Genomic DNA, 12,500 nt, shown 5'->3' on the forward strand with positions numbered 1-12,500 from the left:
AGATAGATAGATAGATAGATAGATAGATAGATAGATAGATAGATAGATAGATAGATTAAATGGTTTCAGAAACTGATACATGATCTTTAAAACAATAGGATGAGGAGTTAAGGAATGCTAGAAGGGAGGGTGGGGAGGGGCAGGGGTTGATAGTGTGGTTAGAAACTTAGAGGAGGTGAACTTTGAACCATCTAAGTGAAGGGAGGGAGGAAGCCAAGAATAGGTTGTAGGAACAGCCAGAGCAAAGGCTGGAAAGTGAGAAAATGTTTGATACATTTGAGAAGCAACAGAATGCTGGTATGACAGAATGAAATGTGAAGAGAGAGCGGTAGATGAGATCAGAGAGACAGGCAAGAGCCAGATAATAAGTGCAGTGCCCCATAGGCCATAGTAAGGATGTTTTTGTTGTTGTTTTCTTGTTTTGTTTTCCTCTAAGTATTCTCAAAAGCCTTTGGAGGCCTTCCCTGGGAAGCGACATGACCTAATTTACATTTATAGAGAGAATACTTGGCTGCTCCATGAAGAGTAAATTCATATATTCAAGGCAAGGTAATAGCAGGAAGACAGTGGGAAGGCTATAGCTGTGATGCAGGCAAGAGTTGACAGTAGAGCAGAGAGGCAGCTGGTAAGATGGAGAAAGTTCTCATGCAAAAGACATGTTGATGCTGTCATGAAAAAGGATTTGCTGATAAAGTTTTCCTTTTGGGACACCTAACAAACAAACAAACCGATAATCAAAAAGTTACAGTCAGAAAAGTTGCGGAATTCTGGGTTAAAGCAATAATTATAGATCTTTATATAAAAAAGTAGTTTCCTATGTAACAGAGAAATCTTTCTTTATAAAGCCACTTTCATTTCTATGGAAAAAGATGGTTTGTAGTAACTTTGGAAACCCAAATTATCTTGTTTTTCCTTTAGGCTCAGGCCTTGTCTTAAAATCTGAAGGAGTCAGAATCACTGAAATGATAGCCTTCAGTAAAGCTACCTGTGCGAAATTGTGATAGGCATAGCAATTTAAAGTTAATGCTGTGATGAATAATTTGACTAGAAGTTATGTTTGAAACAGTGAGAATTCTTCTGTTGCTATTGGCTACTTGCCAATACTTAGATATAGTGATACCTAGATCAGGGATTTTTCCATTTGCAGGGATTGGAGTGAGAGAGTTCATTCTTCTTACCATCATATTCTGTTATCTTGCCCCATCTCCCCTGCCTATTTAAACCTGCTTCACCCCACACATCTCTTACATCATTATAGAATCTAATGTAGATGTGTGTTAGGTTGGGAGAGGTAGTTTGAGTTGTACTTTCATCTTTATATTAGATGTTATAGATGCACATAGTAATTAAGAACATAGATTTTGGAGCCACAGAGCATTGAGTTTGAATTCTGCTCACTGAACATAAATTGAGTGATTTTGGGCAAAATATTTAATCTTTCTGAGCCTTCTTGTAAAATATAATGATTTCTAACCTCAAGCGAAATTAACTAAGATTATAAATGTAATGCAGTTAGTAAAATGCCAGAATATAGTAAATAGTCTCTTCATTTTTCCCTGTACTTACTTATTCAGTAGTTTTAATATTTTCTTAATATAGTATTTTAAGAGCAAAGGTACTCAAGCCAGACTGCCTGGATTTAAATTACAACTTTACCATGTGGAAGCTGGGTGATCTTGGACATATTTTTTAACTTCTCTGTTAGTTTGTTTCCTTTTCCATGAATTGCTTAAACTAATAATACTAACTCTATTAGTTTTTACTGAGGATTAAAAAGCACAAGGTATATAAAAAATATACTAAGACATAGGACTATTTTTTAAGTCAAATACTGTAAGCAATAGTCTCTCAATACTTTATTTCAAATTTATAGTTAAAAACTAAAGGATTGGCTGGGCACGGTGCCTCACGCCTGTAATCCCAGCACTTTGGGAGGCCGAGACGGGCGGATCACGAGGTCAGGAGATCAAGACCATCCTGGCTAACACGGTGAAACCTCGTCTCTACTAAAAATACAAAAAATTAGCCGGGCGTGGTGGTGGGTGCCTGTAGTCCCAGCTACTCGGGAGGCTGAGGCAGGAGAATGGCGTGAACCCGGGCGGCAGAGCTTGCAGTGAGTGGAGATCACGCGGCTGCACTCCAGCCTGGGCGACAGAGAGAGACTCCGTCTCAAAAAAAAAAAAAAAAGAAAGAAAGAAACTAAAGGATTATATCTAGCTTTTCTATTTTTATTGTATAATTCAAGTAAATTTGCATAATCTGAACCAGGGAATAGTTTACAATGAGTAGTTGATTTACTCTATCAGTCATAAATGAAGAAGTTTAGATGTTATCTTCTTAATTGATCCCGTTAACTAAGCATATTGGTTTCTTTAAGACACCAAAATTAAATTTAATTATTTAGTTCACCCCTCTGAGAAATATCAAAATGACCAGATAATTGTGAAATCTCCTATTTTTTTGAGTTGAGTGTTCACTGTTTTTCCCTGGCATTTTTGTTTTCCCTTTTTTTTCTTTACTTTCTTTTGATATTATTTTGAAATCTATTTCTCTTTCAGTTCCTGACAGATTTAAAAAAAAAACAACAAAACCTTAATACTAGCAATAAGTAAAAGCTACTCTTAAAAGTTGAATAGTTCAATTTTTATTTTTATTTATTTATTCTTTTTTTTTGACACAGGGTCTCACTCTCACCCAGGCTGGAGTGTAGCGGTACAATCTTAGCTCACTGCAACTTCTGCCTCCCGGGTTCAAGCATTTCTCCTGCCCTCAACCCCCCAGTAACTGGGATTACAGGTGTGCGCCACCACACCTGGCTAATTTTTGTATTTTTGCTAGAGACAGGGTTTCACCATGTTGGCCAGGCTGGTCTTGAACTCCTGGCCTCAAGTGATTTACCCACCTCGGCCTCCCAGAGTGCTGGGATTACAGGCGTGAGCCACCATGCCTGGCCCTAGTTCAGTTTTTAAATGGAATATGCAGAGATTTTTTTAATGCTTGATATTATTCTCAATTATTTCATATGGCAGTATTCCCCATACTATTCCCAAATTGGTACTCTTTAGAAAATAAATGATTTTTTTTCAAGACAAAAGCTTTAGTGCTGATAGTGTAAAAGTGATTTTTTGTTTCATATTAATTTATGCAGGTAACATCACTGTTGTTGTTGGTATTAATCTATTAATAACACAAAGCTCATTATATAAACTTTACCTTGTCATGTTAATGAAGCTTTCTTTCATTTTATAGCTGGCTTAAGTCCTGCTGAGATTCAGCAGTTATGGAAAGAAGTGACTGGAGTTCACAGTATGGAAGACAATGGCATTAAACATGGAGGGCTAGACCTCACTACTAACAATTCCTCCTCGACTACCTCCTCCACCACTTCCAAAGCATCACCACCAATAACTCATCATTCCATAGTGAATGGACAGTCTTCAGTTCTAAATGCAAGACGAGACAGGTAAATCTCATGAGCTTTATTCTATATTTATCTATCATCAAATTTTATTTTCACCATTGAGACAATGGAAAAGAACAATTTGTACTTGAAACAAGGACAAAATGTATAGAAAAAGAGGTTAGAAATCTTTAGATTATTTATCTTATTATATTCTTTATATTACAGAAAAGCAGTTCAAATACGAAAAGTTTGATGGGTATAGTTGGGTAGTTTGCCTGAAGACATTTATTTTTTCTTGAGTGCATGTGGAATGATTGTATCAATATATTTTTATGACTAAGATGTTATGATTAACCTGATTGCTGAGAACATTTTTCAAGCTAAAAATCAGTTCTTTAATTTCAAATAATTAAAGATGCATGGATATCTCTCTTATATGTTTCAAACATATGAATTAGAAATCAGAGAACAGATAAATAATATAGACACAAGCATACTAAGCTAGATGATGGAAATTCTGGTTTGCCTTTTTAATTGTGGCATGATGAAATATTTAAACACATAAAGATAAACTTACGTTGGTAATTTTATGATTAAATTCAACTAAAATTTCAAAGAAAAAATATTTTATTTCAGTTATTAATATTAAATGTGTTATGTTAGATAATTTTTTACTTACTGTTTTATTTTAGTTGTATAAAAATTGCATTTGTAAAAGGAACATTCATGTACATTTGTCCTTTAGTTCCATTTATTTAGGCATAGTGCTCTCTAATCAAGTCCTTTAAAGTAATTTGCATATAGTTCATAAGCTAAAATAATGCTCAGTGTGAAAAATCTGTTTTTAAAAGATGGAATGTAAGTGTAGAATTCTTAACATAATGGCTTAGGCTTATATATAAAGCTCCAAACTTCATATGTAAGTGTAGTGGATTGATAGTGTTCTGTTATGCACTATGAATATCTGCCTTGCCATTACAAATTCTTTGTCATAAACAAATGTTTTTCAAAGAAACATATATTGAATTATACTACCATTTAAAATAAAATTCTATAATTCAGTGATGTTTCTGGCCTTCATTTGAGTATCAAGGAAAATATTTCTTGTTTGGTTTTATTAGTGTAAAGTGGTATGCTCCTGAATGCTTTCATGCTGTTGTTTTAATTGAGATTAATTTGATGATTGTGTATTCCAAAAGTTGGTTGATTTCTCTGGGTTCTCTCTATCTAATATTCATTTATCAAAAGTCTTCAATAATTATATAAAGATATAGCTAATGAATACTGTTCCAAAGTAGATTTTCTAAATCAAGTGTAACTAGTAGAAATACATGTGGTTTATACATAAATGTTAAACAATTTAAATAATCCTAGAGGTCCATATCTTCTTTAAAAAGAGCACTTCAAAATCTTATGATGACTGTCCTATTATTTTCTTAAAAATGAAGGGTTTTTTTCACTTGACCACATATGAATATATATTTTTTATTTAGAGATAAAATGTTACATTAAGGTCATATGGCAGCATTAGCATATGATATTATACAGTCCTCTTAGTTTTTCATCCTTTATTAACAGTCATCTTTGGCTCTATTTCTCCTCTAATTGGAACATCATCTAGCCTTGGCAGTTGAACTATTCAATAGAACGATTAAATTTTTCTGACTGCTCTGAGCTGAATTGACCTGTTTTGACCTGTTTGTCACTGATCGTAACCTGACAGGCGCTAGCAGCCTGCAACGATTATAGCTTTTTGAGATGAATCTGACGTCGTGTTCTTTTGCTACAGCTCGTCACATGAGGAGACTGGGGCCTCTCACACTCTCTATGGCCATGGAGTTTGCAAATGGCCAGGCTGTGAAAGCATTTGTGAAGATTTTGGACAGTTTTTAAAGTAGGTTTTTTACTTTTTTTTTTTTTGGCGGGAGGGTGCTGGATTATATGGGAGTTTTAGGCACGTTGTAAATAAACAAATGAAGGAGAAAAGTAAAAGTCCATTATAAGACACTCTATAAGATTTTTGTGGGTTCCAACAAGTGGATTAGCAAGGTCAGGCTTCATCTTTTCATTAAGGTATTTTACAAATTATTTAGTAAAGATTTTTGAATGAATGAAAAATATTAGCCTATAATAATATGTGATTAATCATTGGAGAACTTTATAACAGAACTATTTGTAAAATAGAATTCTCTTAAGTTTTAAGTTTCTAATTAATATTATGTGAGTCATCATAATATATATATTTTCAGTAAACTTATTTTGAAAGCTTGTTTTTTAATTACAGGCTTTATATATTTTTTAAAATAGTATTTAGTATATACATTTAACTACAAGAATTAAAAATGAAAGTTTATACTGGCTAAACTTTAAAGAAATAACTACATTTCCTTTACATTGTTACTTTTTGCCCTTAGAAACATCAAGGAACACACATGGCTATATCTTTGTATAGCAGATTACATGGCTTCTCTAGCTTAAAACCAACACTTTGTGTATTCTTAATTTGTAATACAGTATTTTATTTTTAAAAAAATCTTAAGGAGTTCTTTTTCAAGTGAAAAGATTCATCTTTCATGAAATGTTTTCCTTACACAATTCTGGTATACAAGAGATCTAAACAGAGAGCTACAGATAGGCTTATGGAGATGCGTAGCTTCACAGGCTGAGACTCTTATGTTGTCATGGTGCAGCTAACAGGGTGACTGAGCTGTTTCATGCTTCATCAACAATTAAGTTAATTAGCTCATTTGAAATTGCACTGCTTTGTTGCCAGGATGTTGGCAGAAACATCAAAAAGATGTGTTTACAAATGGAAGACTGACTACAGGGTATAGAGCAAAAGCACCTTAACAACCAGGCACAAGTACTTGGCATCACAATAACTTTATAAATGAATTACAGTAAGACTTCCACAAAGATTTTTTTAACCTTTTATCATTTCTAACTAATTAAGAAAAAATTTGCTTCATATACCACTATGGCTCTTTGTAAATGGCCTTAAATGAAAATTTACGCTTTTCTTTTATCAAAACAGTTGTGAGCTGCCGTTTATTTGGGTATGAAACTGATTATAAGCAAAGAGACCATTAAAAAATGTTAGGTAGCTTTGCTGAAGTTTTCTTCTCTAAAATAATAATAATTAAAAAAAAGTTAAAGCAAAGAAAGAACATAGGGATGTTGTTTTAACAGATGATTTCCCATTTCCTCATGTGAATACATTTGTCCTTATCAATATATTATTTCTTGTCATTGAAATTATGTAAAGGGCTATTGTTACTGTTTTTTTAAGAATGGTAAATTATGCCATAGGACTAACCCACTCACCATGCATTTTATTGCTCCAAATTGTTCTTTCTGACAAAATTCAAAATAAATCTTTAGGGAAAAAAATACATATTTTCCTTCAGTATGATTTTGTTTATAGCAAATTGAAAGGAGCATTTAATTTTTCTCAAATATTTATGTGTTTATTACTAATAATCAGATGAATATGAACCCTCATTTTACCTTAGTCTTCTTTCATATCCATGCCAGTGTTTAAAAAAAAAACAAATTACAATTAAAAAAACATTTCCTTTCAATTAAATATCAACTTTGGTTCCAAAGACTGACCATTTTTCCAACCCATTAACTTTATAGGGATGACAGAACTAATGACAGGAGGTTTTAAGGCCTTTTTTAGTCCATTTTTTGTTTTGATATGCTTTAGATTCACCAAGTCAAAGATCTGTGATAAATTCTGTTAATAGAGCTAATGTAAGTATACTGAACCGAAGTGAAATATTGATTAGATATACTTTCCATAGAGGCATTGTCTTCTTTAAAATGTGTTAGAAATTTGAAAAGAAAGAAAATAATACCACTAAATGAATTAACTTCAGTTATTCAAAAAAAGTTTACTTAGCATCTGTGTGGGAAGTGAAAATGAAGAAGGAAAGTGTCACCACTTACACAGATTTTCTCAGATGACTTTGTTTTCCTTTGTAATAATGGAGAAAACTGAGGATTTGGGAAGGCAAATGATAGGTAAATTAAAGCACTGTGAAAGGTTTTTAGTTCTGATTTTTTTGTGTATCTATTCTTCCAAAATTTTATATCCAGTGTTTATTATAAAAGTTTTTTAGGAAAATATGATTGTGACATTTTTAGTTCTAGTATGCACTAGAAATAAATTTTACAGCTTCAACTTTAATTTGATATCAGATAGCTTATCCTTTTGTTTGAAATGAAAGGAAACCATTCATTTTTACTATTTAGCTGACATATGTCAAATTAAAAAGAAAAGTAGAAAATATATTGAGTCCTCAATTCTTTTTTTCACATTACATCTCAAAACAAACTGGTGGAATCCCTCTATGTTTATCTTGCACCAAATGAAAAGCCATTATAAAGGACAGTTGCTTATGTATAACACATATATATGTACCTGTATATTATATACATTTATGTATTTTATATATTTATGTGTTATATATTCTTATTCTTATATATTCTTTAATTTTTATATATTCTTTAATTGAGGCACTCTTTTCAATTGGATAAAAAAAATTCAGACTAAGTTAGAAGTAGTTCTTTGTAACAGCAAGATGAAAGCAGAAAATACAAAATGATGAAGGAAATCCAGGATAAAAAGTGTTTAGGAAAATTTTTGAGTTTTACTGTAAAGTAGGTGTTGACAGAAGCTAACCATTTTTCCTGACCACTAATTGAGTATCTCACTAGATCACTAAAATCATTTAATACTAGTTTTTCATTACTGTCTTATAAATGTCAAAGTGTAATAACATCTGACAAAACTTTAGAGTAGTTTGTCTGCAAAATTAATTATCATTCCATTGGAACTAAGTCAGCTTGAATATAGATGGATTGATTTTAGAGCTTAAGCCAAAAGGTTTACAATATAACATTCCATTTAGCAGACAAGTGTTCTTGAACCTGCATGCATAGATGCCAGCACACAAAACATCATCTAAGATACAAAGGTGGAAATACTCCCCTTTAAGAAAGGCAGGATTGCTAGTGTCCATAAATATATTAATGTATTAAAGATTAATTAGTAGATGGGTATAAATGAGTTAAATTTATTACAGATTAAATTTTTAAGGCTTGATACTATATGAAGAGCAATAGAAAACATAGTGGAAACATAGTTTATTTAATAGAAATTTGTTGTCTTTTTATTGCAGCTGACTACTCTAAAAATTATACTCTTACTTAATGTGTATTGTCTATTTCTTTGTCTTTGACTAGGCAGCATGGCTACAAAATTATGACCTCAAGAAGGCATTCTTTGAACTTGTCAGAATGTTGTTTCTTTTGGTGACAGTGCCCCCATCTCTCAAAACTAAGGCATCTCACATAATCAACTAAATGAATAGTGACAGCTAACATTTTGTATTTAAACTCCTGTCAGTGTTTAAACATAAAAAGCTTGATGCAAAATAAATCAAACACCAGTGATATGCAAGTGAAACATTTTGTTAAAACAGTCTTTGACATACTTGGATTTAAATCTGATCCCTTTTTAGCTTATAAAATGCTACAACTTTAAATGAATTTGAAGAAACCAAAGGTTAAAATTGAATCACTAATCTGGATTGTATATAATTGAAGTTACCACATACATTCATAATCTATAAAACCTTCATTAAAGAGAATTATGCATTAAATAAATTGGAAGGATCCTTTCCTACTTTTTGTCTTCCTGAAGCGCTTGCTTAATTGTTTTTAGAAAGAAGTTGACTGCTTATTTATGTTTTTTCTAGTTTATACTACCTGCCTAGCACAGATTCAGTGCAGTTTTGAAAGGACGTCAGTCGACCACATCATTTATTCCATTTTGAAAACAAAAATCAATATACCTATAAAGTGACCCATAAATTAGAACTGGCTCACACAATGTTTGTTCAGTGCTGCCTTTCTGAAGGCACCCTTTGCATTTTTTCTTCACCTCTCTGTTTGAACTGCAGTCTCGGTAAGAGGCTCATTAGGGGACATTAGGGACTGGAGCTAACCAGAATTCCAGAGCTTGCTTTGCTCTTATTAATGCATAGTAGAGTAGAATGCATTTAAATATTTCATAGGCATTCAGTAATTTGTGTGTAATCGCCTTGTTAGCAGACCAGTAGAAGTAGAACAGGCCTGTGAAATGGTTTTAGTGATTGCATGGGTAATTTACAGACCTTTGCCATCAGAAAGAGTATTATTGTTGCCTTGTATGAAGCTGTGAAATAGAACTACCAATAAGTAAAAAAAGAAACTTAATAAAGGTTTTGTAACAAGCATCTTCAGGGATAACAACCCCACTTGGTCCTTTTGAAGCAGCCGTAATTTATGACATAGGCAATATATCAAATGCATAAGATAGTATTATGGAGCATTCATATGAAAAGGGTATTTGCAACATTAGTTCCAACTTCCTGCAAGGGACATGATTAAATGATTAATGAAATGTCCCTTTGCATATGCATTTTGAAACAGCAATTAGGCACTGACTGAGAAAATCCACCAATCCTCTCATTTTTCAGTATTATCTCATTCTTGATTTATAAATCATAGAGAATTTTTTAACAGTAATATGTAGTACCTGAGATAGTTATAAAAACATAAAAGAGAATAATTTGGGCACAAAATAGTCATAAATACATAAATTCATAATTTAATGTTAATACTTAGCCTATTTATTTAGTCTTATTGCATTGTATTTATATCTGACACTATTTCTGTACTTTGATTGGCATAATTAAGTAGAGGGAATGAATAGGCACTATTCTTTTACATATCACTGGTAAACAATAGCGAGGAAAGGAGAAGGGAGATGTGGCAGAGGTATGTATGTGTTTTTCAAGTTCTCAGTAATCCACTGGAGGCTGTTCTATAAATGATCATTGAAGGGCTGCAAGCTAGCCTATAATTACAGGAAAGAAAGTGGCAGCTCTGGCATTTCATAACTATGTGTCCTCGAAAAGTGCTTTGTGAGTTTGTCACCAATGATAATTTAGATAGAGGCTCATTACTGAACATCACAACACTTTAAAAACCTTTCGCCTTCATACAGGAGAATAAAGGACTATTTTAATGGCAAGGTTCTTTTGTGTTCCACTGAAAAATTCAATCAAGACAAAACCTCATTGACTATTATTGTAGTCTATAGTCTCTATTCTAATAAAAGCTGCATAGATAAATTGAATAGGTCTCTAAGACCCAAGTGTATAATGCAAACATTTTGTACTTTTTTTAGTTCTTTAAATATAAGATCATGATTATCACTAAGCAGTAAACAAGTGTAAAAAATCATTTTAAAAAGTGATTTCGCACGAAAATAAATGTTATACTGACTATGCCTTTTATTGCAGACCTGTATATTCTACTTATCTTGCTTCCTGCATTTACACCCTAATCTCAGTGTATAACTGAAGCATTTTTGAAAATATGCATCATTTTTTTGATACAGAATAAATATGTTTGTGTTCCCCAAGAGTTCATGGTAAAAAAAAAAAAAAACTTACAGAAACACAGCAATATGAAGCCTTAAGAATTCAACACACAACTGTATTATGCTGGTAGAAAATTGTCTTACTGTTCATTTAAATTTTGGAGGAAAACACCCTGAAAAACAATTTTTAAATGTTGTCTTGTTATTTAGGAATTAGTGACACTTTTTGTTAACTAACCTCTGGTTTACTCTGACATTCCATACCTCCTTCCCAGAGAGCATGAGTGAATGTTAATCCTCTTCACAGGTTCACAGCAGAACAAACCTGAACTGAGCTTAGAGAGCAGACAGGTATAGTGGAAGTCCCTCCCCTGCACTCCAGCCACACTCCTTCAGCTTGACCTTATCCACCTTGCTATTTTAGTCCACAATTTCTCTTCAACCAAGACTGACATTGTGACAAGATACATGGAGGTTTTGCTGTTATGATCAATAAGGAAGTATTAAAACAAACTGGTTTAATTTATCAAGGTATAGGCAAAACAGAGGTTTCTGATTGTTGAACCTAGGTCTATAAACAAATAAACCTTTTATTTATAATAAAATTAGCTTTTTTCAGCAACACGACTTTAATTACTCTTCATATGTTTTACATATATGTGTCTATATTTTTTCTGCCTCGTTATGATCTTCAAGAAATAAAAGTAAATAGTTTGAATGGATACAAAAATATATTTGTTGAATTTAGTACACCCAGAGCTATTATAAACTTCTTAGACTATTATATCATTCTAAGTGATACTTGAGCCACGTGGGTAAATATGTAAATTATTATTTAATTTTGTGAATTTCTTTTCAATATGCCATTTCACTCATATGCAATGATGAGAACATCTCTAAAATTGTTGCCTTAGTTTGCCCATTGGTGAAGTAGATGCACCAACGGGTATTAAATTACTTGAAGATTACTTTCTTTAATTTTAGGAGGCATCAAAGACATTATATATTACAAATTAAAGAGTATATATTATTAAATGTTTTCATGTTCGTTGGAGATTCTGCTTTACTAAATTACTTTTGGTGTATTAACATACCACTCATTAAAGAGATCTCTTTAAACATTATATAGAAATAATAATGGTAGACTAATGCACATTCAAGGTAGACTAATGCATATTCAAGGTTAGAGTAAGATCATTGGAATGACTTATTTTTCACCATTTAAAAAATAAGATTAGGATAAATGTCTCCTAGTTAGGACACTGGACATGAAATGTCAATCTTACTATTCTAATGATGAGAATCTTCAATGAAGTTTCTTTATTACTAACAGCAAATCATCGTTCTTCATAAATATTGATGTTTCCACGGGATGATAATTTGCCATCTTTACCTAATTCATACCGCATCCCAATGAAATAAAACATTGCTCACTAAAATACATCATAGAAACAACAAACTGTTCTAACAGAAATGAAATAGAAAATTGCCTTTGTTCTGTTCAGAATTGCTTTTGCTTCATAGATTTGTAAGCTGTTCTTTTTTAAAAAAAAATGGCATAAATAATATGACTTCTACTATAACTCTGTAAATGGTCTGGGGAAATATTTTTTGTAATAACAGGTAAGCTTAGAGACAGTGACATTTTCTGCCATTCGAAGA

General features: G+C 32.3%; 1 protein-coding gene across 7 annotated transcripts in view; it reads left to right on the plus strand.

Moving 5' to 3' along the window:
• Positions 1–12,500, plus strand: part of FOXP2 (forkhead box P2) — a 277,840-nt gene that overhangs the window by 222,717 nt on the left and 42,623 nt on the right. For 5 of the 7 annotated variants that reach the window (XM_023228239.3, XM_023228233.3, XM_023228235.3 and 2 more), the window contains 2 exons: positions 3,250–3,463; positions 5,193–5,297. In XM_023228239.3, coding sequence (XP_023084007.2) covers positions 3,250–3,463; positions 5,193–5,297 — 319 coding nt within the window. The remainder of the gene's footprint in view (positions 1–3,249; positions 3,464–5,192; positions 5,298–12,500) is intronic. The other 2 variants (XM_023228238.1, XM_023228237.1) reach the window with 1 other exon arrangement.

The sequence above is a fragment of the Piliocolobus tephrosceles genome, chromosome 8 (assembly GCF_002776525.5).
Source record: "Piliocolobus tephrosceles isolate RC106 chromosome 8, ASM277652v3, whole genome shotgun sequence".
NCBI classification, from domain to species: Eukaryota; Metazoa; Chordata; class Mammalia; order Primates; family Cercopithecidae; genus Piliocolobus; species Piliocolobus tephrosceles.